General features: G+C 38.6%; 1 protein-coding gene across 1 annotated transcript; it reads right to left on the bottom strand.

Annotated features, from left to right (window-relative positions):
* Positions 1 to 417: 417 nt before the first annotated feature.
* On the bottom strand, positions 418 to 24,115 carry LOC115350009 (rho-associated protein kinase 1-like). The gene is given in 18 exon segments (XM_030035022.2): positions 418 to 429; positions 545 to 745; positions 1,258 to 1,301; positions 1,423 to 1,525; positions 2,722 to 2,874; positions 4,245 to 4,324; positions 4,617 to 4,755; positions 9,065 to 9,196; positions 9,688 to 9,823; positions 11,820 to 11,891; positions 14,552 to 14,662; positions 14,793 to 14,929; positions 16,245 to 16,326; positions 18,201 to 18,310; positions 19,692 to 19,814; positions 20,590 to 20,818; positions 21,681 to 21,816; positions 24,045 to 24,115. Coding segments are annotated over 18 exon segments (2,040 nt in total). The 5' UTR covers positions 24,085 to 24,115.
* Positions 24,116 to 24,590: the final 475 nt, after the last annotated feature.

Here is a 24,590-nt window from a genome sequence, read left to right on the forward strand (position 1 = left end):
GCAAGTATCTATAGGTCGGAGTTAAAAGGAGGCCCTGAAGCAAGTGATTGTATGTGCCCAGGGCCCCTGTGTAATAACACCTCTCCCCAAGACGTGAGTACCGAATATTGTTCATTTAAATGGAAACAGCAGTACAAATTGCCCACATGTAAAATTCTAAAGAACATAAACAATAATCAACCATATAGTCCTGTAGTAATAACCATGCAACCACAACCTGCGGGATTTGGGGGTCTGTTAGCTTTATCTACCCTTTGTGGAAAAGCAAACATATAGTTCTGGAGAGACCAGTGAAGCTCAGACTATTTTACAACCCCCTTACTGTTATTATCACAACCCTTTAGAAAGTGGAAATTAAAGATGATAATATCCAGGCTGTGTTATAAAGCATGCCTAGTTCTTCTAATAAATGTACCACTAGGTCTCAATCTGCAGCAAAGTTATCAGATAGAACATGGCTGTACTACTTGTGTTTTATCACAAACTGCTAAGAATTAACATATTCTGGGATTTAAAAAAAAAAAGAAAAAGAAAAAGAAAAAACTTTTTTAAAGGTTGGGAAAAAAGTTTAGTGTATCTTTAAGCGCTCATCCATTCTAGATTTTTTGTCAAACAGAGAAGTCAGTCCTTCCAGCTTATTTTGTAGCCTCCTATTAATATCACCAATCTTTTCCTCTCGTTGTTGAATTTTTCTTTTTAGAGCTGTCACTGCATTCAGTATTTCCTGCTCATTCTCCAGAAATTCCTGTAAAGACACAGAGTAGAATTTATTTTTTCTTTAAAACAAACAAACAAACAAACAAACAAAACCTTCACAAAATGTTAAGAAACTTGTTTTGTTTGTCTTGTTTTCCCACAGCTTGACTGGCCACCAGACCTGTACCTCTGCAGGAAGTCTTTCCATTAACTACCCAATCCTTGCATAAAAAAAGCAGTTTGACTTTCTGATGGAATAACTGGAGAAAAACTTAATGATAGTTTGGTTTAATTCCTGTTCAAAATGAAGGCTATCCCCAACTGTTTTTACGTACACGTTTAAGTAAGGCTTGAATATAAGACCAGCAAAAGGAACAACATTGGGAAAAATTATTTTTATAGCCAGGACTTTTATACAATGTTGGAAAACATAGGTTTAATACTTTGCCCGTGTATGACTTCAAAGATTGTAGTGCCTTATTTGCAATATGAAATTTTATTTTTTACATGGTAACTGAAATATATTTATGCAAAAAAGTATGATAGAAAATTGAAATTCACCTTTTGAATCAAGCTCTCCTCTGACCATCCCTTCAGAAGAAGATCTACAACAGAGACAACAGTTAAAATGTGGTAGATTGCTGTGCCAAAAAAAGACATAAGGACTGAAACATATTCTTTTAAAAATTATACTTTTTTGTTTTGAAATCATTATTAACATGTTACCATGAAGCACTGCTAGGTCATTCAGGATTTTGACTGTTGCTGACTTGTGGTTTCCTGCTTCAGCATTCATTGCAAAAATATCTTCTTTTATCTGCGCATTGCACTGTTAAAAAATAATTACAACTGAATACTTGCCACAGTTTTCTAAATAATTTCCAAACAGTTTCACTGTTTCTGGAGAGATCAGGAAGAATAAGCTGAGTTTTAGCTTATGGAAATACAAAGGTTAATGTATTCCTCTGGACAGGCTTTCTTTCAACAATAGCATCCATTTCATCTTTTGAACAAATTTTAACAGTTGCCAAAAGCAACACAAAGCCAGCTATGTCCATGCTACCAAATAAAATTGATGAGGATGCGGAGAACAGGCAGAGCAGCACAGATCATGTGCAAAAAGGGAAACTCTTCCTCACTCGCTCCCCCAAAATAGGATGGACTCATTCACGTTGGATCAGCTCTACCAGTACCCAGCTTGTACTGTCCCAGGTTTGGCTGAAATGTGTTAGATGGCCCAGGTCAGGCACAATAAAAGGCATTGCCTGGTGCAATACAGGCATCAGAAAAATCAGAGCTGCTCAGCTTCTGTTAGTGAATTGAACATAAGGAGAGTGATGTTTGTAGTATAACCAAGAGTTTTCTTCCTGAGGGAAGCCTTTGTTTCCAGAAGGGTATAATCAGATAGAGCTGCAGAATAGCTGGTACCTAGCATCTGCGGTGCTAGCACACACACAGATTCAGGCAGCTGCCCTTGCAGCAGTAGAGCTCTGTGCTTGCAGGCAGCAAACAGTGCACAGGGTTCAGATCGTCTTACAAATGTAGCGCACATGGCTGCACAAATGTGGGTTCAGGTCCATATGGCAGCCCAGTAACAGCTGGCAATAAGACCACTTTTACTTCATGTGTTTTATGGGGAAGGAGATTCTACTACCCTCATAGCCCAGGGCCTGAAAGGTACACAGAGCATTTTCAAAAGCATATATTCGAAATTGCACAGGCTTATTCTACATCTCACATTCATCTCAGCCCCCTTCATGTGGCAGGAAGGCCTTTTCCTATAATCCCTGACTGAATGCGGTAGATATACGATATTGATTATGTCTCAGGGAGATGCCTGGACCTTGGATATTCCTCTTTGTTTCCTTCCAAATTAAACACAGCCCCACACATTCATTTAAAAGGCCTGGTTTGCCCTGTGCTGTTTATGTTTCATCATCTTCCACAGCTAGTTCTCTGTGAAATGAAAAATGTACAGAGAACTTCATACTGGGAAGGAACACTGTCAAACTTCAATATACTCACTAATTTCAATCTGCAGTTCTCAGTGTTCACAATGTCAAGCTTCCTGTTGATCTCGTAGATGTCTCGTTCTAGCAGCTTCATACTCTCTGTATGATTTTTCAACTGGCTGGTTGCAGCATCACGCTTCATCCGCAATTTGTTCCTCAGCTCCGGCTGTTAATAATAAACTCTTCACTGCTAACTGATCTTTATATAGGTTTTTTGTAACTAAATGAAGCGAAGACAGTTTTTGTTATGTGGCAGCTTTCATTTAAAAATTTCAAAGTACCATCTGAGATGGGTATCTATGCCCTCTTACCAAAGAGGAGGAAGAGATACAGAGTGGGGAAGTGATTGCTTGTGGTCCACAAGAAAGGAACAAGCTCTGATGTGAAGTGACCTTCCTGCTGCAGGGTCACCCAATGACAGGAGCATCACTTTTCTGTCACTGGAGGCTCAGGTGTACACAACTGTTTTGTTGTGCTATTCCTATTCTAATATGGTTGGAGAAACAGGTCTCCCCCGTTTTCTGAACAGAGACAATTTCTGTGTTGATGTGGCTTCTGTGGAGCTCATCAGAGAGATTTGCACATTACCAGACCACTGGGGCACGAATCCTGCAATCTGACCAGCCTCATAAGAGCCCTTTATGTAGTTTATTGAGCTTGTCTTATGCTTATCAGTACCGAAAGACATTTTAATTCTTCCTATTAGCAGCAGAAGGTGTGACTGTGTTTCTTTTCCACTTAAAAATTTTGTTCTGGCAGATAAACAGAAAGCAAAAGCAATCTGATTGTTTGCCTGGGTTGTACAGCCCAGCCTCTACCAGGTTGCCTGATGCCCAGCAGCCGTAAGCAAATGGCCCCAGTACATACTGGGACTGATTAAGTTTGCACCATAAAAATGACCAGTGCAGGTACAGCACGTCTGACGCACTGTGGCTACCACACTCGGGCTCATCAGCTGTAGCAGGTCTGAGGGTGGCTGACAGGCAGAGTCACTGTGCGAGCTCTGCAGGGACACTGTGGCTGGAAGCACTAGATGTACCATGCCTCAGACATTTCGAGCCACTGCAACTACCCCCACAGCTCTACAACTTTCTCTCTCTCTGCTCATGCTGGTGCTGATTGAATGCCTGAAGTCAGAAATGAGAAATACAGATAAAGAGGCAAGGATACAGGAAGATTTTTCAAATATGAGTTACTGAGGTGGCAGAAATTCCTGCCCTAGCAGCAGCAACCATCTGAATAGAAGCAGGTTCACAAATGCCCTTAGTTCACCAGCTTCTTTTTTACTTGCTTACGTGCCTAAGGAATGCAAAATCAAGCACAAGGGCAGCTTGATATAAATGCTGGATTACAGGTTGAGCTGAGGTCTGAGGCATCCCCCAGATGGAAACACAGCAGCAGGGAGGAAGGTACGTCCCCAGTCCCAGCCTGTCTCCCCTGATCCCACTCTCCATAGGTGCCTGGTCTTTACTAGGAGGAAATAAAGTTGGTGGTGGAAACTTGCAGAAGTAGTACAGCTGAGTTTTAAGTTATTACCATGTCCTCCTTGAGCTTCTCAGTAGTTTTGATAGACTGCTGAATGGCTTTTTTGACTCGTACCTCTTCATCTTTCTTTTCTACAAAGCAAGAAAAGGGGTTTTAGTGTAATGACTGAACATTAAAGTTAAGCTGTTATAAATAAAACTAGGCTCTATCAGTAAGTCACCTGTTTAACTAGTCTGGCATTTTTAAAAAATGCTTCATATTTATGTTATGGCCATGTCTACAGACTCCAGTTGTTGCAAAGAGCTCAGCTTATACTTGTTTCATAGATCACCTGAGCCATAGGCAGACAAAGGGCTACGGCATGCTGGTTTTGGAAACAGCAAGAGAAAGCCCCACTATGTAGAGGAGTTACTTAATACTTACCTAAAAGTGATTTCCTCAGTTCTTGGTATTTTGCATACTTCTGTTCTGTTTCTCTCTTGGTTTCTTGCAAGATTAGTCTGCTTGTGTTTAATTCTTGTTCTTTTTTAAGCAGATTTTCAGTTGCAGTTTTGATGTCATTCTTTAATGAAACTAAATATTAATCAATAATCTAAGCGGCATTTAAATGCATAAATAATTCAACATATCCGGGGGGGGGGGGGGGGGGGGGGGAACAGATAAAAGAATATTGGAAGTGATCCCAAAAGGTCATCTTAGTCCATCTTTTTGCTGTACAGCAGAATCAATTAGACCTAAGTACCCATGACAGATGTTTGATTTGTCCTTAAAAACCCTAGTGGTAGAGATACCGTGTCTCAGACAACTGATTCCAGGGTTTTACTATTTGCGCTGTCAATGCTTTCTTAGGGCCTAAATTTTTCTTAAGTTAAATCTATTCTCTTCCCTGTTATTTGTCTCAACAAGTGGACAAGGAGAAAAGCTTATCACCTTGTTATCAATTTTTATTTATTCAGTAGTTACTACCATGTTTTCTGTTAGATTTACCTATTTTAAATGGAAAAGCTGCACATCTTTTTTTTTTCTGATCATCTTTACTTAGCTCTTCTTGGACCTCAAAATAAACTACATCCTCCTTAAATGAGGTGATCAATACCAAAAACTGTACTCCAGCTGTGTCCTACCAAAACCAGGTGGAGTAGAAAACTTACATCATAAGCCTTGCCTGGCTATCTGCCTCTTTATACAGACTGGTTTGACGGTTGCCTTTTTCATTACTACAAATCTTTGCTGACTTATGTTCAACTCGTCAGCTTTAATACTATTTATCACTGCCTAAACACCTGCCTTGTGGTGGAGTTGTACAGGGATTTTATCATGATCTTTTTTCCCCAAAATTACTTCTCCAGCTTGCTAAAATAATTCTGAATTCTAGTTCTTCTGCCCTGCAGAGCGTGCTCCCACTCTTACCGTGTTTGTCATCTGCAGATACAATAAGTATTCACCCTATCCTATCACTTGAGTCATGAAGGAAATAATTACAGATTAATTCCAGGCTGAGAGCAGACCTCCCGCAAACTAACACGGACCATTATTCTGTTTTGTCAATAAAGCATGGGTAACCATTATCTAGGATGATTTTCCAATTGTTTTTGTACCTGGGATTCTTCAGCCTGGAAAAGAGACAACTGAGGACACACACAATAAAGGTGTGTAAAATCACACACCTTTGCTGGAGAAGATGAGAACACAACAGTTATTCACTGTTTCTTGTAACACAAGAACTGCAAGATGCCAATAAACTTGTGAGACAGTGGGTTTAAAACAAAAGAATATTATTGTCCTTATTAAATAAATTATATGTTATAGGTTGTTATGGAGGATAAATGTATATATATGTGAGCTAAAAGAATCAATCAGTGATAGGAGAATATTGCACTGAAGATCCAGCATAGCATAAAATTCCATCAAAGGCTATTAAATGCAGATACCATCTCCATCCAAAGAAGTCCCTGACACTTCATTTGTCACGGAAATTATACAGAAGAAGGGTCAGTCTATATTTTACTGTTCTTACATTACTTCTCCAAGAAGGACTATTGATCACTGGAGAAGACAGGATCCTGGTAGGACCAACATTGTGTCTTACCCAGTAGGGCTATTTTGGGAACTGAAGTTGATTTGAGCTTTGCTCACCTATTCTTGATATGCACTTAAATATAACCATGAATAGCTCCGAAATGGCTTCAGCCACTTAACTACCTGAAGGTGAATTTCATCAGACTCAGATGATCTGAAGGCATCTGAGTTCTCTAGGTATGCTTGCTAACTGGTTCCTTCCCTATTCTTGCCTGAGATGTTACTTTTCTGATGCTGGCATTAGTATACTAGGCATTTGATTCTGCTGACCCATCAGTGAAGCAAAACTAATATTTCTTTATCTTACCACAAACATGGAGGGCTTTCACATTATTACACATGTCCTTTCCTACCAGCATGTCATTCTGTGGCTTGACCTGTCTCATGTTGTTGCTCCACGCCCAGCCATAAGCAAATTTTTTTTTCAATCATACTAATATTTGTTTAATACAAATGTAACTACAGTGCTCCTGGATCTGACCTATACATCCCCCTATAACGGGGCTGCACAGACTTACCAGCCTGGGAATCTTTGCACTCTGTTACATCAGCATGGGGAAGAAGGTACTATTAGCTCTTAAAGACTAAGCAGATCATCACCTAAATACCACTACAAATCTGTACACTTTAATCTTTCTCTGTCTCATTCCTTAGCTTTAAAAAAAATCTGACCTTTGATTTTTAAAGGAAAAAAAAAAAAAGTCTAATTCAATGTATGTGCATCTCTCAGCATAGTGGAATCTCATCTTGTTTCGGGCCAAAGGAACACAAGTCATGAGTTAAATGACTTTGCAGTGGAAAAATACATCTCTTCTCTTTTGCTGCAACACATTAAAATGCAAAAAGGGAGAACAGGAACAACCTATATAGACTGGGAGACTTGAAGAACAATATTAAGAGAGAGACAAGATGATACCCAAGGAATAAAGCCATACAAAGAAATGAAACTGGGCCCAGGATGTGAAGTGTACCACCAGGACTCTGAACTTGCTTCTTTACAGGACATTAACATCAAATCCTGCACTACAAGTTTTTGTTCCCTCTGAGACTCTGAAGTCAGGTAAGTCACATCCACTTCTGTGATCAAAGACTAGAAATATCAGAAAACCTCAAAGTATAGAAGTTTGGATATGCTCATGACCTGTATTTTTTTTTTTTTAAGGACTGTAGTAGAAGGATGGGTAAAAAGAATGAAAAAACTAGAAAACATGGAGGAGAATAGATGAAATGGGTTCCTTGGCAGATACAGATAAGTGAAGAAGGCAGAAGAAGAAAGGCGATCTGAGACTCATTTCTATGGACTAATTTGATATCATGCATCATCATGATGCTCCAGACAGAGCAGAATGAACCTGATCTGACATGACTCTTACAAAGGAATTTATTCCCCTTACACAGACCACCTCCATGAGACAGCATTCAGACAGAATCATTTTGCAGATGAAAACAGTGGAGAGCAAGTGCAAGAAAATGCTGAAAGTTCCAAAAGCAAAAAGGGGAAGAAAAAAAAGCAACTTCAATTGTTTCATCAAAATGGTAGGAAATGAAAGCAAAGCAGGAAAACAGCTAGAAAAGGAGAAAATGCTAGAGCGTGTCACTGAATGAAAATAAACAGTTACAATTACTTTTTCAATCTGGCTCTGTCCAGGCCACAAAGGAAATGGCAACCTTCTGATAACAGTTTCATCAGCAGTCTATTAGATGGGGGAAAAACTCTTTTAGAATGGATCATATTAAAGAAAAGACAGAGAGTGTCAAGGTATATTTAGCATGTCTTTTGTATACTCTGCATAGCTCAACTGCCAGAAAGAGCATGAGAATGAATCCAGCACAACGGTTTACTTAGCAGTGACAGTCCCAGCACTCATTTTTAGGGAAGCTTGAGCAGTTACATGACCATAACTGTCTTGCGTGACATGGGAGCATAACCTCTCCAAAGATCTTCAAGGCCTTCTGTAAATCTACCTTTCTAAGCTCAGACGTACAAAGAGAATATTTCTTACACTCCTGGCATGTGATTTATCCTCTCTCCAATCAGAATGTTGACCATGAATCAGACAGTTTCCCTGGGGATAGAGGGTATGCTATATACCAAAGACCAGAGAAGCGCTTGAAATCTTTGAAAGCTCTGCATAGTTCATATTCAGCATTTCAGTGTCCTACTTTCTTTGGGAAAGAAAGCTCATCAGTGTTTTAAAGAACACTGACACTAAGTAGCCTTGGGTTATGTCTTGCACACCATCAGTCACTCCAATAGATTTACAACAACAATAATTCAGAGGAGAATTTGACCAGTGTCTAAAATCAAGCTGTCATATCTCCATGAATGTTGGCCTGTTTACCCAAAAATGATGAAACAAATTCTACATGAACAGGTTACACATTGGGAGGCTCACTACAAAGCTAAACTGGACACATCTCAGGAATGAAACTGGTCCTGCACATATTTTTATTTTAAAATGGGAGGCATCCCTTCTGAGAAACATCTTCACTGCATTCTTTTGACATAGATGCTCATACGTACATGAATATATATACATACATGTACATATATAGTTGTGTACTGACTCCAGTGTCTCAATCTGAGGGTCTTAAGTGTTTTTGACCATTAAAAAAAAAAAAAAACCAAAACACCAACCTGAAAAGTAGAGAATTTTCTTGAAACAATTACTGACATGTGTCACATTTGAGCATAGCTCCAATGGGCATAGCTGCAATGAGGTGCAACAAACACTACCAATTCATCCATCAGAAATCTTCCCAAGGTTAATAAAAAGAACAATGAAACTTACCTCCAGACATTTTATTTTGTTAGTAAAATCCTCATTATAATTCCTGTAATCATTTTCCCTCTTACTTGCTTCTTCACTCAGGGCTTTGGCTTGCTTTTCAGACTGAAAAAGCTTTTTCTCAAGGTCTTCAGTCTCATAATGGAAAGCAAAATGAAGGTCAGTGATTTCTGAAATACGTAATGTCTACATGGACCACTCAGAAATAAGCAATTAGAGCAAAATGAGAGCAATCTGCATTTAAAACACAACATCTGCTAAGATAAATAATTGCTTTAAAATGGTTATTAATAGGAGTTAAGGTCAGATCACAGAATCACAGAATAGTTGAGGTTGGAAGGGACCTCTGGAGGTCATCGTGTCTGACGCCCTGCTCAAGCAGGGCCACTTGGAGCAAGTTGGCCAGGACTGTATCCAAATGGCTTTTGAATATCTCCAAGCATGGAGATATTTAGATTTTTAGATACTGAAGATCTTTAGACCTGATATCATGTTTAATAGCTTACAAAGAATTGGCCTTCGGAGGTTACTTACTTAGGTGTCAGTTTACTCTGATTATGTACAGCATGAATGTATCGTAACACTGGATGTAATGGGTTATAATACCTGTTGTTCAACATACGTACCTCCAGAAGTAGTTCAGCATGCCTTTTTTTGCCAGCCTCTATTCTTTCATTAACTTTTCTGTTTGTATTCTCCTCCTCTGAGAAAAAGAGTTCCCTCTGCTTTGCTAAGTACAGTAGCTTCCAATGAAGCATTACTCTAGTGACAGACACATAAGCAGAAATAAATTGAAATTGGGAGAAAAAACAGAGAAGGGAGACAACATTATCAGAGGCACTGCAAGCCTAATTTGAGTGATTGGAAGACTCAAACGTATAACCTGTAACTTCAGGACTACAATCAAAGTGGTTCAAATAGAAGTCTGGGATCCTGACAAAATCTAGGAGAGATGCATGAAAAGACAGAAAAACCTCTACTGAACCTGGAGGAGTCATCTTGAGGTGACTAGTCTCACTTAAGTGCCTCTGTTATGTGCCTAAAATTAGTTAGCATAAGTCTGGACCAAATAATTTGGTTAATTTAGCTTAGCAAATTGGAAAGTTGGAATGGACAAGATTTCACATTCATAAAACTCTAGGGTTTGTAAACTGTGAAAAGGATAAAAGACTACACTGATACAAAACCAAAAAGGCACTAGCTGTCTATGCGAAAATGCAGACTGGAAGTCAGAAAAAACTATTTTTTTACTATTCATCAAAAGAATAAGATTTCAGAATGACATCTTAATGAGAGTAAGGGGAGAAAGCAAAAATGGCTTTTTGGATTGAGTATGATTATTTTTGGAAGACAAAATTATGATGCAATATTCAGGGGAGAACCAGACAGGACCAGATTACCAAGAAATCTCCAGATCTCTTTGCACCTTACATGGCAGAATAATCAAATGAGAAGTCAGAGCTGCAGAGCTAGTCTGAAACAGCTGAGCACACAATGGGTTTATTTTGGAGAGCATCCTACCAACTGTAGGGGGCTAAGTACTTTCCTGAATTCACTTTTTTTCTGGCCAGTAATGAAGTGGAGGTGAAAATCCTATCGGGGATCTCACATACAAGGAGGCATTCATGGAAGAAAAAAAAAAAAAAAGCCCCAAAAACCTATCAAGTACATAGGTCTTAATGCTCTGACAAGAAGGTATCTCCATATTGGTGTGGAATGATAGCACCTCAAGAACGAGACACACAAAACTGAGTTTAGACAAACAGTATGAACAGACCCCCAAGAGCTTCAGTTGAAATCTCGCAGGTGCTGAGAAACTCAAAACTACCAGGAAAGCTTTATATCACTCTCACTTTAACTCCAGCTACAATCATTCACTTAGATTTATCCAACTCAAGGCTTTTTCTATAGGTACCTCACACGACTGTGGGTAGGCATGTCTGTGTATATGAACAGTGATGCAAACTACTTCATGGCAGATGTTCTGAATATAGATAAAATAACCGTTAGTCTTTTTGTGACTTTTGTGTAACATGCTCCTTAAAATTCTCTCTAAAAGTTTCCTAAAAAGACAGATTCAGTAGAAGTCACTGCTTAAGTAATGAAGAATACAGAAATCCAAGGAAGAAAGATGAAATACCTGAAAATGCAAGGATATCTAATTTTTACAGACTCAGTCAAAGGATTTGTGTATATGACAGCTGGAACCCCAGATCCCACCAGTCTGAGGACCTGATTTTGAAAGCTGTTCAGCACACAAAGTTCCCATACTTCCTAGCTGGAGCTATGGGTGCTTGATACTACAGGGAACTGAGACACTTTTTTCTCATCGAATTCAATGGCAAAGCTCTCATTGACCTCAGAGGTGCAGGATCAGCTACCAATGAACTTTAATTTAAATTAATTAAAACAAATAAATTAAAAAATGCAGTTTTACAATTTACATAAGTGTCCATATCCTGGGAAAATCCCAAATAGCGTATAAAATAAATTAGAACACTTGTGCCATAATGATTAAAAGCCACTTATACGGTAAGTTCAGTGGTTCTCACCACTTGGCAGTATAGCAATAATATTCAAATGAAACCTTGGATATACTTGAGGAGATGTCCTTTTATCTGCCATCATATCACTGAATATTTACATAGTGAGGCTTTGGGTTTATATCTCTTATATAATAGCACCAACAAGATGCAGTAATTCATTAATTTGCTGCTTTGTTTTAAAGATACAATGCACACTTTCTAGTTTAACCTACCTTGTCTTATTTTCTGTCTTCAAGTCTTGCTTTAGAGATGCCAGCTCTTCCGCATAGCTCTTTGTAGCATTTCTGGGGGGAAGAAAGATAAACTTTCAGAAATAATGCTGAAGATTTGGAGAGTGCTTACTCTATGTCAAAATTTTAGTACAGTTTTTCAAAATTTCCTTCCCACCAACCAACATGCTAACACTAGTTGGAGAGAGACAATATGGTACCTGTGGGTCACGTTTCAAAAACCTACACATATAGTGTTCAACCATAGCTATGTGTTAACACATTGTTGTTTCTCAGGTTAGAAACATCAGTTTAAAATTCAGAGGGTCTTGTTAGGGACCAAGGCAAATCCAGGAGTATTTTTTTCAAGCCAGAAACAATAAACAAATGCAAAACACAAGAACAGATGTTTCAGAAATGAACAATTACTCTAATGTATTAGCAGCAAGTACTACAAAAGAGCATTTTCAGAAGTAGAACTTCTGGCCAGATGGACAAATCAATTTATTTTAATTTTCTATGTATTTTCCAGTGTATTATGTGTGGTAAATACTAAAATGCATGAACTTTATACGTATTCGACCCATTCTAGGAGAGTTCAATACAATAAAAAGGCTGGTAGTATGAAACCAGTGATTCTCACTCCTTCAAGACACAAAGGTGGTGGGAAGCGCCTACTCCAAACCCCACATGGATTTACAAAGAGATAGTATGGTGCTTTCTTCCAAAGGTTTTATTGTTCTAAATGCAAAGCTAAATGTATGGAGCCAGAACGGCAAGACATTTTACTAGTAGCAGAATGCATCCCAAATAATTATTAGAAAACACTGAAAAATTAGACTTCCGTTCCATACTTTCCAAAACTACATTCATTATTGTCAACTGCTCAGTTCAGAGGGTTTAATCAATTGAAGACTGCCCTCTTGGAATGAAATCTGACAGACTTCATTTGAAACTGCTCATTAAAAAAAAAAAAAAAAAAATCGGTCAATCTTGTAAGGTGAATAGTAAGATTCTGAATATATTGCATATTACTTTTAGAAAAAAATAAAAATTAACAAAAGATCTTAATTTTGATTTCCAGTTTGGTGGCCCTGTTAAAGTGACTGGGAGGTCTGTGATGTCCACTGAAACTAAATTATTTGGGGTTTGATCCAGAGGGATGTTGTGAAGCTAGTGAAAATTCACAGAACAAGATAATTATGTACAGACATAAAATAAAAACCTAGGGAAGTATGGGGACAGGGACTGGGAGAAGGGAATTTTACAATCAGTTTTTCTAAGGGATCAGAGCTGCGGTGCATTTTGCACAGTTCCACGTAGTCTAGTTTAAAAGTCTGAAATTAAAAGCTGATTGTCTCTGGGAGAAAGCTCTTACAAATCTTTCCTTTACTATCATTAGTGTAGATATCCAGTTGGCATCAAGATACCAATTGGTATGCGATGCTTATTTCACCTCATTATCTTGTTAACTTAGTTTTATACTGTATATACATAGCACTTCATTACAAGTTCTCGTCCTCTTTAGCAGTGCATGGCTACGTCCTTTTTAGCAGTGTGTGACTACCTCATGGTCTTATTTTCTGCATCCCATGTTTACATGGCAACAATATTTCCTTTGCCAGGAAAAATGCAGACACTGATCCTATCAAGATAGAAATGTACTTCTTTTCCTACAAAGCAGAATAAATGTATTGTATGTTTTCTTATTCAGGATGAAAAGGGAGGTGAGCAGTTATTTTCATACTTTTTAGTTATAATTATATCCATAAGTAGGGCAACTCCATATTATCAAAACATTCCTCAGGAGGATTTAGATAACAGGAAGACCCCAGGAGCACAGCCCCTTCAGTGCCACACTGTGAAAATATTGCACAGAATCAGCACGATTGGTGTCATTCAAAACACAGAGTGCACGCAAATATTTGGCTCTGCTAGGTTTGAGGGACATAAGATTAATTGGCTGAACCTTTTTACTTTCTCTTGCAAAGGATGAGACTCCAGCAGAGACAAAAAGAAAAGCTCTCCCATTTGTCAGGATTACCTTTGTTACATGACAGAATTTGATTATTAGTGTGTAATGTAAGGCCTTGATCTTCCGATTCTCTAGCAAATAGATGAACTGGGTCCAAAGCAGGATATCTGGGGTCAGCACACACGGGCCTACCCTCACCCTATGGCAGCAAAATCCCAAATCTCTTCCACCAGCTACAGGCTAACAGAGAGCTGCAGTGCTTTGACCGTGCTCCTGCCAGCCATCCCCCAATGCACAGGGCACAGGACGTCTGTTCTGCTTAGACTACACAAGCCAAAGATTTCTTTTGCAGAGCACTTCTGTGCACAGGGCAAATCTGTGCTTACTTAGATTTATCTGAGTAAAAGCAGATTTTCTCAGATACCACCATAAAAGGGCAGTGGCTTTGTCCAAGACCTGGTACCACACTATGGAGTTCACAGTCCCAACTGTTTGTGAAGTTTTACATTCTGCATTGCTTCAATAGCCTTCAGTATTTGTATGTGCATTGCTTGGTGATAAGAAACTGCAGATTAAATTAGGGTAACTGGCAGCTAACGTCTTTTTTGTATGAAGTTTCATACCAGCCTACTAGTATAGTTTATAAACCCATTTAACTTCCCTATTGAATGTTACACTTCAGAATCACTTAAACCAGCTGAACTCCTGAGTAAACAGTACTGAGGCCATTTACTGTTGTCAAGATTGAAAAACTACATACAGTAGGCTGTCTTCAAGATTTTCAATCTCTTTCTCTAGGTTTTTCTTTTCCATCATATGATTTGCCAGAAATTCAAGCTTTTCATCCAACAAAACAGATAATTTCCCCAATCTACCAGAAGAAAAAAGAAATGTTAGATATCTTGTCAGAAACATGATCTCTCTATGTAGCAAGAAAATCCTTAGTCATAAAATCACAAACTTAAGAAATCTGTATTCAAAAGCTGACACGTAAAACCTACTTTGCCACCATCTCATCCCTTTTTATAGCCCAGCGTTGCTCTTCTTCCAGTACTTGTTCATACTTTTGGCGCACAGCTTTATTTTCTAATTTAAGTTTTTTATTCAGGCATTTAGCATTGCTTAGATCTTCCTTAGTCTAGAAATAAGGACCATAGATGTTAGCTTATTATTTCTATCTCCGTTTTACATTATAACAACATTTTATACTGCTATAGTTACTTTAATCAAAAAAATCTTAGAGAACTTTACAATGAATCAAGATTCACAGCACATGTGTAATTAACATATATAGATGTCACATCAAGATCATGTTTCTGGATCTTCATTTCCACGGCCTCATTCAAATCCACCACTCTGGAGCAGCCTGCAAGCTGCGTGCTGCTCCCAGACACATGGTACCTTGCTCCAGCTGGAGGTAGTGACTTCCACTGTGTGGACTACAAAGAGTGATAAAGTAGAAATGAGGAAAGCTTGACAATGAAGGAACACTGGGATGGTGGGCATGCAATACCAAGATGGAAGGAAGCAGGAGTCAGGGGTCCTGGCTGAATGAGGCAAGGGCAGGAAGATGGAAGAGAAAAAGGAAATAGGAAGATGATGATTGGGGTCCTGGCTTTTGATGGTAGGAAGGCAGTAGAAGAGCAGGTGGGGTTGCCATAGGATGGGGAGAATGTGGCTCCCACCTAGTGCTGCCTAATGTCAGCATGGCAGCGTTTTTAATGGATCAACATCTTGTTTGATATGTACACCTTTGGAGAAGTTATGAACATAGCTAGGAAACCACCCCCAATAGATGTGTGTAGTCTACATAACAACAATAATCTCAGGCAGTCAGCATTCCTTCACAGGTTCAGCAGATGGAGTGCCACCACTAGTTACATTTTCCCCACATGCAATAAAAGCTAATAATAATATTAAAAAGCATGGAGCAAGTCAACAAGGATGACTATGAAAACTGCACACTCAGCTTTCCAGACCAGGAGCCCAACCTCATCCTTGTTAACAAATCTCCCCACAATCCTCCTACATACATCTGTCTGCCCCATTCTCTTACTGCACACATACTCCCTCCCAAATCAACATCCTAATCTCATAACCCTCTATTCCCTTATATCCCAGCACACAAGACCACTCCCTCAAGCTTACCCCACCTGTCAGTGCCCCTTAAGTCTTTCAACATTAGCCTATGGCCTCAGTTGAAGAGAAGATCTTGCCCCTACCTCCATCACGGCTTCCAAAACCCAAGTATAGTAGAAGGTAGAAGCCACATGTCCTGCAAATGTTTATGCCTCTTCTCCCTGCTCGCACTCATCAAGCACAGAGGCACAGGCAAATCAAAGCACCTAAAGCACCTCACATGTCACACTTCGTGCAGGCCTGTTCTCATTGAGTGTTTCAACAAGACAAGGCCTAGTAAAAACTCTGAGCCAGAATAAAAATATCTCTCTTACCTTTTCAAGTTCCTTATTGAAATCTTCCTTTTCTTGGGCAATTTTTGATTGTAAAAGCAGTAATTCAGAATCAAGCTGAATCCTATTAAACAAAGACAATGTAGACATATTTAGGAGGGCATTAACAAAAAAATATTTTAAAAAAAAATTATGCATTCTTATTCTCAGGCCCCTCATGTGAACATAAGCTATGCCTACATACATTTGAGCTCTATTCCATTCAGGTGTCTTTTTTCATTACTTTCCTCTAATATACCTGATGAGAATATAACCTGCAAAGAAGGTAAGGACATAGAGAACTAGTAAGCTTTCTACTACAAGATCTTAAAATACAAAATACAAGCCAAGGAAGGCTTGTGGGGAGAGGCAATATTTTCTATAGACAAACTGATAGAAAAAGTACACAAGGAGAAAGCAGATAGGCTTTCAGGTAGGTAAGTCCTACTAGCAACAGGTCTACAGGTTAAAATGGGAATGTTTGTGCATAGATTTATATTTCTTGCTTGGATGAACATTGTGCATTTGTATGTTTTACAGGATGCAGTCAGAACAAGGGATACTCACTTCCTTTTTCTATCTTCCATACAAAACAGGAGTCATGCAAGAAGCATGAGCCTACCTAAAGAAGTGTCTGAAGAAAGAAATCTGATATGGAGGAGGAGAGGATATCAAAAAGAAAAGAGGAATAGAAAGCGCCAGCATCCTAGTAATCTTATAGCAAACAAATATAGAACCAGAAATCCATATTGACCAGGCTTTGAGAGCATGTGCCAAACGCTGTGAAAGAATAAATACATTGACCAGATCCTTTCTTTAACTCAACTGCCAAACTCATCTGTTACATTAAATAGTAGAATAAGTTATGAAGGACAAACACTCTAAAACAAATAAAGACATTGACAACACTGAGCAGCTATAAAAATGCAGCACAAAAAGAACAGAAAGACAATGCTTCTGTTACACCCAGGTTATGAAATTCACCATAGCCCACAGCTCTCTGGTCATCACCAGATCATAACTGTTTGTACCCTTGAAACATGAGCACGATCAACTTCCCTAGCACAAATATTTCTACTGAAGTTAATGCTCAGGAGAGTAAAGATAAGCAATTTATAACTGCCTACAGGATCAAGAGCCACAGCCGGATGCTGGCTGCAGCTCATTTTTTACAGTAATTACATTGTTAATTAATGGCAACATTCATTTCATGAAGACATTAATGAATTAGTTCTGCCATCAAGAAAAATAGTGGAGTTCAGAGCAATAATTTTAGCCAAGTTTCCAAGAACTTATATTTTCTTCTTTGTAGGGATTCTCAGCTCAGCTTATACAGAGAAATGGGTTCAAACAAGAAGTTTGAATCACCACGAAAAGTCTCAGTTTTTCTCCCCATCTCTTTGGCCGTATAACCCTTCAGAAGGCCTATGGCAGCATCAGAAGAGAAGCAGCTATGGAGCTAGCCTGGATAATACTAAATTGAGGATCTCCACATTGAGCTCCATGGGTGTAACATAGACAAGCCCATAGAATGATATTTGGATTATTTTGCTTATTCACATCATTTGTCATGCTTTGCATCTCAGGTAACATACAGAAGAAGAAATCTCTGTGCCACAGCAAATGTAAGTATTCCAGCTGATAGGACAATGATAGCATATGCAGGGAGTAATGACTGACTTTCCAACCATGTGTATTGTTAGAATAACAGTATAAGTCTAGCCCAAAGGGCACTGTTTGTGAATATTTGTTCCCTGACAGTTAATTTAGATTAACTTCAGCTGTCCTCCAAGTCTTTACTGTATGCCCACTGACACCAGTAGAAAGATTCCCATTACATAATTCACATACTTTATAGAATTTGGCTGGTTCTTCTTAAATACTGGGCAAAAATTCCCTCAGAAAACATTAATGCAGGTTTAGCAAAAAGATCAAATCAAATGGTATAATAATTCTTACTTCTTCTCTGAGAGTGCCAGCATGTCTGTCTTTTTTAATTCCAGGGTTTTTTCCAGTTGCTTGCTTTTTTCTTTCAGTTTTGCTATGAGACTTTCCTCATTAAATATAGCCTATAAAAAATATAACAGACTATGTCAAAAACATCTGAAATTTCCAAAACAGCAGATAATGAATCCCTTTACTGCCAGTGGTCGGTCTTTTTTTTTTTTTTTTTTAAGATTTCATAACATCTGCATGAGACTGCTATTTTCTAGCCACTCTGAGATTTCACAGTCAAAATTACTACAGCCTGCAAAGAAAGAATACTGAGGAAGCAGTGGTTAAGGCTGTATTTACTGTATTTAATCACTGAAAGAGTTAAAAAAAATAATCAGTGCAGGTTGGTAATGAAAAGACACTTTAAAAAATCAACCTATGAAATCTGTCATTCAAAGGAACCTCACTGCAGAGTTAACTCAGGTACAGTTCTGGAATTTTTACTAACATGATACTCATTCAGACAGAAAGGACTTTTACTGGGAGGGCAGCAGTGCTTCTAACAGAAGTTGGCAAGACTGGGAGAGAAAATGGATGTTTTACATCTCAGTTTGGCTCAACTCATTACACAAGTATTAGTTTTGCAGTATGGTTGCTTTCAGGAGTCCTGAGGTAACTTAGCAGATATTAAACTGAATGCACATAGTTTGAGTTAACTCTGCAAGAAGTCATAACAGGAAAGATGAAGACACTGATCTTTCCTTACTTTTCTCTGATAAGTTATCCTTGCAAAAAGGGAAAAGTAGTTCTAAAGTAGGCAGGGTTGAACTGGAAGCCCATATTAAATACGTGGCAGACAGAGAAAGCCTGGTTGTCTTTTAGCCCTATTAGCCTTGACTTTCCAGATCCTGAGCCTCCTTAAAATTGCCATGTCCACCAGCGAGGAGTTAACTTACACTGCTGAATGCATTCCCAGGCGGCTGGGCATAATAGAGTCTCCTTGTTTATTTTAGTTCCTACAACACTTTTCCAGTACAAACTCTTTCATAATATCTGAACAGCCTTCTTTTCTAAATTTCTTCCTATTTCTTCCCCTTACATCATAGTTTGCATCCACTAAATATCTGTTGATTATCATGTCTCTTCTTCAGCTAGTCCTCCAACTACCTCTACCAGAGCCATGTGCAGGACTGGGAGCCAAGTCATCCTCTCACTGACTTTTTTTAATATTCCCTATAACAATGTCCTGATAAATAGATTGATGAGCACATAGTAGCCAACTGTTTCATTAAGCTGGTAAAAAAAGTCTATATGGACCTTCTATTTTTTAAAGTGACTTTATAACCAAGTAACTAACAGTTAATAATGTCAGTCAATTAGACATCATGCAAGCTTATTTTTCTTCTTAAAAGGTAGGGACTGTGTTTCTCTATAAATTCCCCTCACATTGACCAGTTACGAATTGAATTTTGATCTTTGCATTAATGAACCAAAACAATTTTCTATATAACTTACCCTTGAATTCAGACTTATCAAATGCTGTAGGTCCAAAGATTTTATATTCAAGTTTTCAAATTCATGCTTTTTCTTGGAATTGTTTGCCTCCTGAGTATCAAGGATTTTTTTCATTTCTCTCTTCTACATTAAAAATAATACAATTAATTGAGCAATGTACGGTACAATGTTTAAAAATTTATATTAAAACGTCTGAAGCCTTCCAAAATTAAATGAGCACAAAATTTACCCTGGAAGAAAATAATTTTCTGGAAAAGCCACAGCTATGTACCAAATGACAAAATTCTATAAGAAAAAGAAACAATATTAATTAATATAACAAGCAAATTATGACCCGATCTGTCAAAATTTCATGTGATTTTATTCCAGTGTAGGAACCTGATTATATCATATTTTCTACTAGAAAGTTTTCCTTTAATCTGATCATCTGTTTTTATGTTATTGTTGAGGAAGAATATCAAATATACACAACTGAAAGTAGGGCAGATTATTAAAAAAAACAGTAAAACCTTATCTCAGAGCTTGCTGGAAAATATAGGTACCTTTATTTTAAGCAGTTTGCCTGGAGGGGTTGAGTTCCCAGTACATGATTATTTGTCCCACAGTCAGTAAGAAGCACCAATATAGACATGACATTCTGAGATGTGCTGCTAGAAAACAAATTTCATATACCATGCAATTTTGATGTGTGCATGTTTGTGTGTATATGTATACACACCACACACAGATAAGTACATGTATACAGAAGTCAAAACAGCATGTGTGCACCTGATGTCGAGTCACTTTTCTGTTTGTGCTGCTGTGGAGACATACGTTAGCACCATATGAGATAGCAGAATACAACATCTGCAATAATTTCTAAGGTAATTTACTGTGAAGTACATTTCAAAACCTTTACCTTTTTATCACATTCTTCTTTCTCTTTCTCAAGTTTACTTATTTTTTCAGCTATTTTTTCTTTCAATTCTGCTAATGCTGCCTTCGCCCTGATTATTTCTCTTTCTGTATCTCTTGTTTTATCACAAGTTTCAATTAAGAGAACATTTGTGTTAACTTTCGTTGCCATCCTTTCATTCAGCAAGTCTACTCTTTCTTTATACTGTGTCCGCAAGTATTCCTGTTCCTCACTGGAAAAAAATAAATAATAGGTGAAAATTATATTTCCTACCATTCATTCAGATCGAAGACTTGGTTCAGATGTTCGTTGAAATGAATACTTGCCTATCCATATGTTAGCAACTCAGTCTACTATAGCACTATATATACTATAAAGCATGACATGCAGCAGTACCTGTGATGAAGACCATCTAAGACCTTGCATTCCAATGAAACAGCTTTCAGTTATTTGTATTATAACTTTATCAAAGCTTTACTTTTACTGATGTGATTATTTTCCACAAGTTTCATTGAAAATGGAACGGCTGCTTGCAAGCATTGAAAGAATAAAGAATGCAGGCTTCCCCTAAGAAAATGCATTGCGATTTATTTTTTAACAGCTCTAGCAGCAAGGCAGAAGGTGACAGTAACATGAAATCTGGCAGGGAGAAAACAAATATCTCCCAAATCTCTGTATCCTCTTGGGGTAACTCTTGAAGAGGAAGATGGGTCTCTAGCACAGTTACTGATTCAGAGTTCCTTCCACTGTTCTTGTTTTAACTGAAAACCATGATTTTTGTCTGTAGTAGTTCCTTAACATTAATTGTTGAAAAAGAAAACTCTCCCTGCTGGTGTGAGAAGTGAAGCTGCAGACAATTTTCCCTAAGAGAGCTTGTCAGGGCTACAGAGGGCAGGCAGCAGCAGGCAGGCTCTGCTCTTCAAGAAAACAGATCGTAAAAACCAGGCTTGCTGCTGCAGCAAAGAGTTGCCTAGGAACATTTGTGGCTAGCTGCAGGGGTGAGGGCCAAGCACTACTCAGCATGTTTTGATAACATTTCAGTTCTCCTTAATCATCTCGCTAGTATGGTTTTCCTTGTTCAAATGAAAACATACCACAGTGCAGCATTCTGTCTTTCACAAAGGCTTTGCTTCTCATCCAGTAATTCAATTTCATAAGCAATGCTTTTCAATGCAGACTGCAGCTGATGTATCTTAGCAGCACTAGATTCGCGTGCAGCAGTAACAAGAGCTAAAAAATAAATACAAAACATGCAGAAGCCTTTTAGCTATAAAAAGGTATATACAAGATAATGCAATAAGGGATTGATCCATAATCTTTAATTCACTACTATTGGTACTAGCGCCTGGTAAGGGATAGCTGTGATTCTAAAACACTAACATCCCTGAAATCATGTATGTTATTTCAGTAGTTTAGTCTTATCACATTTTCCCTGAGTCATCTGCATTTATCAACAAGAAGCCTGCTGTGTTCTCATGGAACAATTGCTCTTTTTCATACTATATGTCTAAGAAATCCCCTAGATGTATTGTGAACTGATAAAAATTATTCCCGCTCCCGCCCCCCCCCCCCCCCCCCCCCCCCAATCTTCTGCATAACCAGCTCTGGCAGCCAGGGACAAGGAACAGGATCACCTGGCTTGAAATTCAATAGATTTTCTCCCAGAAGAGCCACTGCTGTGTAAAAGTGAAGAGCCTGCATGAAGAGGCACTGTGGATAAAGCTCCTCTGTGCAGGGGCGTTGTACTACAGCATCTCTTCAGCTTCTGAGATAACAGTCACATTAGTGTACATCCACCCACACAAAAACACTTAGGCAGTGCAGAATGGGAGCAGCTAGTATAAACAATCGACTAACTGCATAGCAACCACGTGGTATAGGCAGAGAAAAGGTGAGGGAAGAAACTTGCTATGAAAAAGTAATCAACAAACATAGAATGTAGCTGGGGAAAAAAAAAAAAAAAAAAGAGTTCTGGTTGCCATTTCATGACGAACCTAAAGCTGATCTAACTCCATAGTACTCCAAGAGGAGCAGTCCTGCTCTCGCTGGCCACCCTGCCATGTTGCCATCCCTCCTCTTGTGCCACTGTTGTCCTACAAATGGGGTTCATTTACCCAGTGTGCAAGCCAGCGACACACAGAGTCGAGGTATTTTCAAATTAATTTCATTGATGCGCCTGAATGGGTGCCTGTCTCAAGACAGCACACCCTTGTCTCAAAAATTCTCACATTTAGACACTTAACTAATACATATTCATTGTTATTTTCCTTAATGATCCGTTCTTTCTTCTTCATCCCTTATGTAAATTAGTGTGCAGACACTTTCTTCTTCCTTGTCTTCATTTGAGTAGGTGGTCAATGAGTCGGTGGTCGCGATCTCCCCCTGTAGGAATTACCTTTTACCTACTTCTTCCCTAATCTTGGCAGTTCCAAGTGGTTCTTCAAGGTTTATTGACCAGACCACAATCCATTACCTTTTCTGACATAAACATAAAGCCCCATGGTCTAGTAATTAGTTCCTAAACACTGAATCATGTCTAGTTATTGTTTTCCTGTTTCAACTATTACTGATGGGGACTGTACACAGGACTTTAGCAGCTCCCTGGTTATTTCAGTCATATTGTACATATTAATTGATAACACCACCTCTAACAATCATGCAGCCTCATGGTTAGCCAGATAAAGAACTCCAACTCCCTTGCTTCTCCCAAAAAGAAGTCCTAACATTCATCTAAATCAGCTCCCTGACCACTTTGCTTTGTGACTACAGTGTAAAGAGAAGGGTGGTAGCAGAATATGCCTTGGTCATCTTAAAAGTCAAGCCATACCTGAGGGGGGGGGGGAGAAATAGAACTCAACTTTATTTTCATCTAGATACCTACATTTGAGCCAGGGCTTTAGCCTCCCTTCATAGCCAGTAGAGAGAAAGAGGCACTTCCAACTCATGATTCTTCTGACTTGCTTTAAACGTCTATTCTAGGGTGAGACGAATCGTGCCTAGAAGTGCGTCTCTCTCTTCACTGTCTAAAAGAGACAGTTGATAAGCATTTGGTCAGATGAACCCCACCCAAAAGTAACAGCGCATCAGATAAGCATTATTATCCCAACTTCACAAAGAGGGAACTTGTAGCACAGAGCACTCAAGTGCTCCTTCTCAAGTATCAGAGAAAGGCTGTGGCACAGCTGGGATCAGAACTGAATACTGCAATTCTCCAGTCATTCCTCTAGTGCTTGTGCATGGTCTTCAGTGAAGATATCTCTCCTTTATACTCTTATGTGAGACAATAATCCCTCACAGTATCATACATCAGCAAACACCTATCTTCTTTCATTAAGAAGTTATTATTGAAAGTTATTACCTTTAGCAGTAAGATTTATTTTATAGAATACTTCAAGTTGTTTAAATGCATAGAAAACTCAATTCTCTTGTTTTTTCAGAGCTGGTTATGTCAGTACTACCTGTCATCTCTGCAATAATCTCTCCTGGAAAACTCTGCATTCTGAAGCGAAGATTGCTGGTTTTTATAGTCTCCTCTTCTAGGCATTCAAGGGTATGTCTTCGAATTTCTTCCTGACAATTAAAAAATTCACAAGTGAGAACCAAGTAATACAACAGATTGAAAAGCACTTCTTCCTGACAAACTCTTTATTTCTTTTTTTAGTTAGTTGATACTGGATATTTTCCATGCCTAGGTATATCATTCCCCTTGCTCATACTTGCTCTCTTTCCTCCTTTCTTTCACTCTTCAAAATAACAACTAACTTGTTTTACAGGTAGCTGAACAAACCTATGTATCTCCAGGAACTGTTGGCTTCTGACTGTTAACAACCTTCAGGAAGCCGTTACCGACATCTCTGCTACTAAAGCTGTGCTGGCAGGGAAGGTCTTAGCTGTCAGCTTCTGCCATTGTGCATGAGAGGTGTTATTTAAGCAACAGCAGAGTGTCATTTCCCTGTGGCCTGAAGCTATACTGAAGAAGGGGGACCCTAGCTGGCCTTGAGACA

Source organism: Aquila chrysaetos, chromosome 2 (genome assembly GCF_900496995.4).
Source record: "Aquila chrysaetos chrysaetos chromosome 2, bAquChr1.4, whole genome shotgun sequence".
Taxonomy (NCBI): domain Eukaryota; kingdom Metazoa; phylum Chordata; class Aves; order Accipitriformes; family Accipitridae; genus Aquila; species Aquila chrysaetos.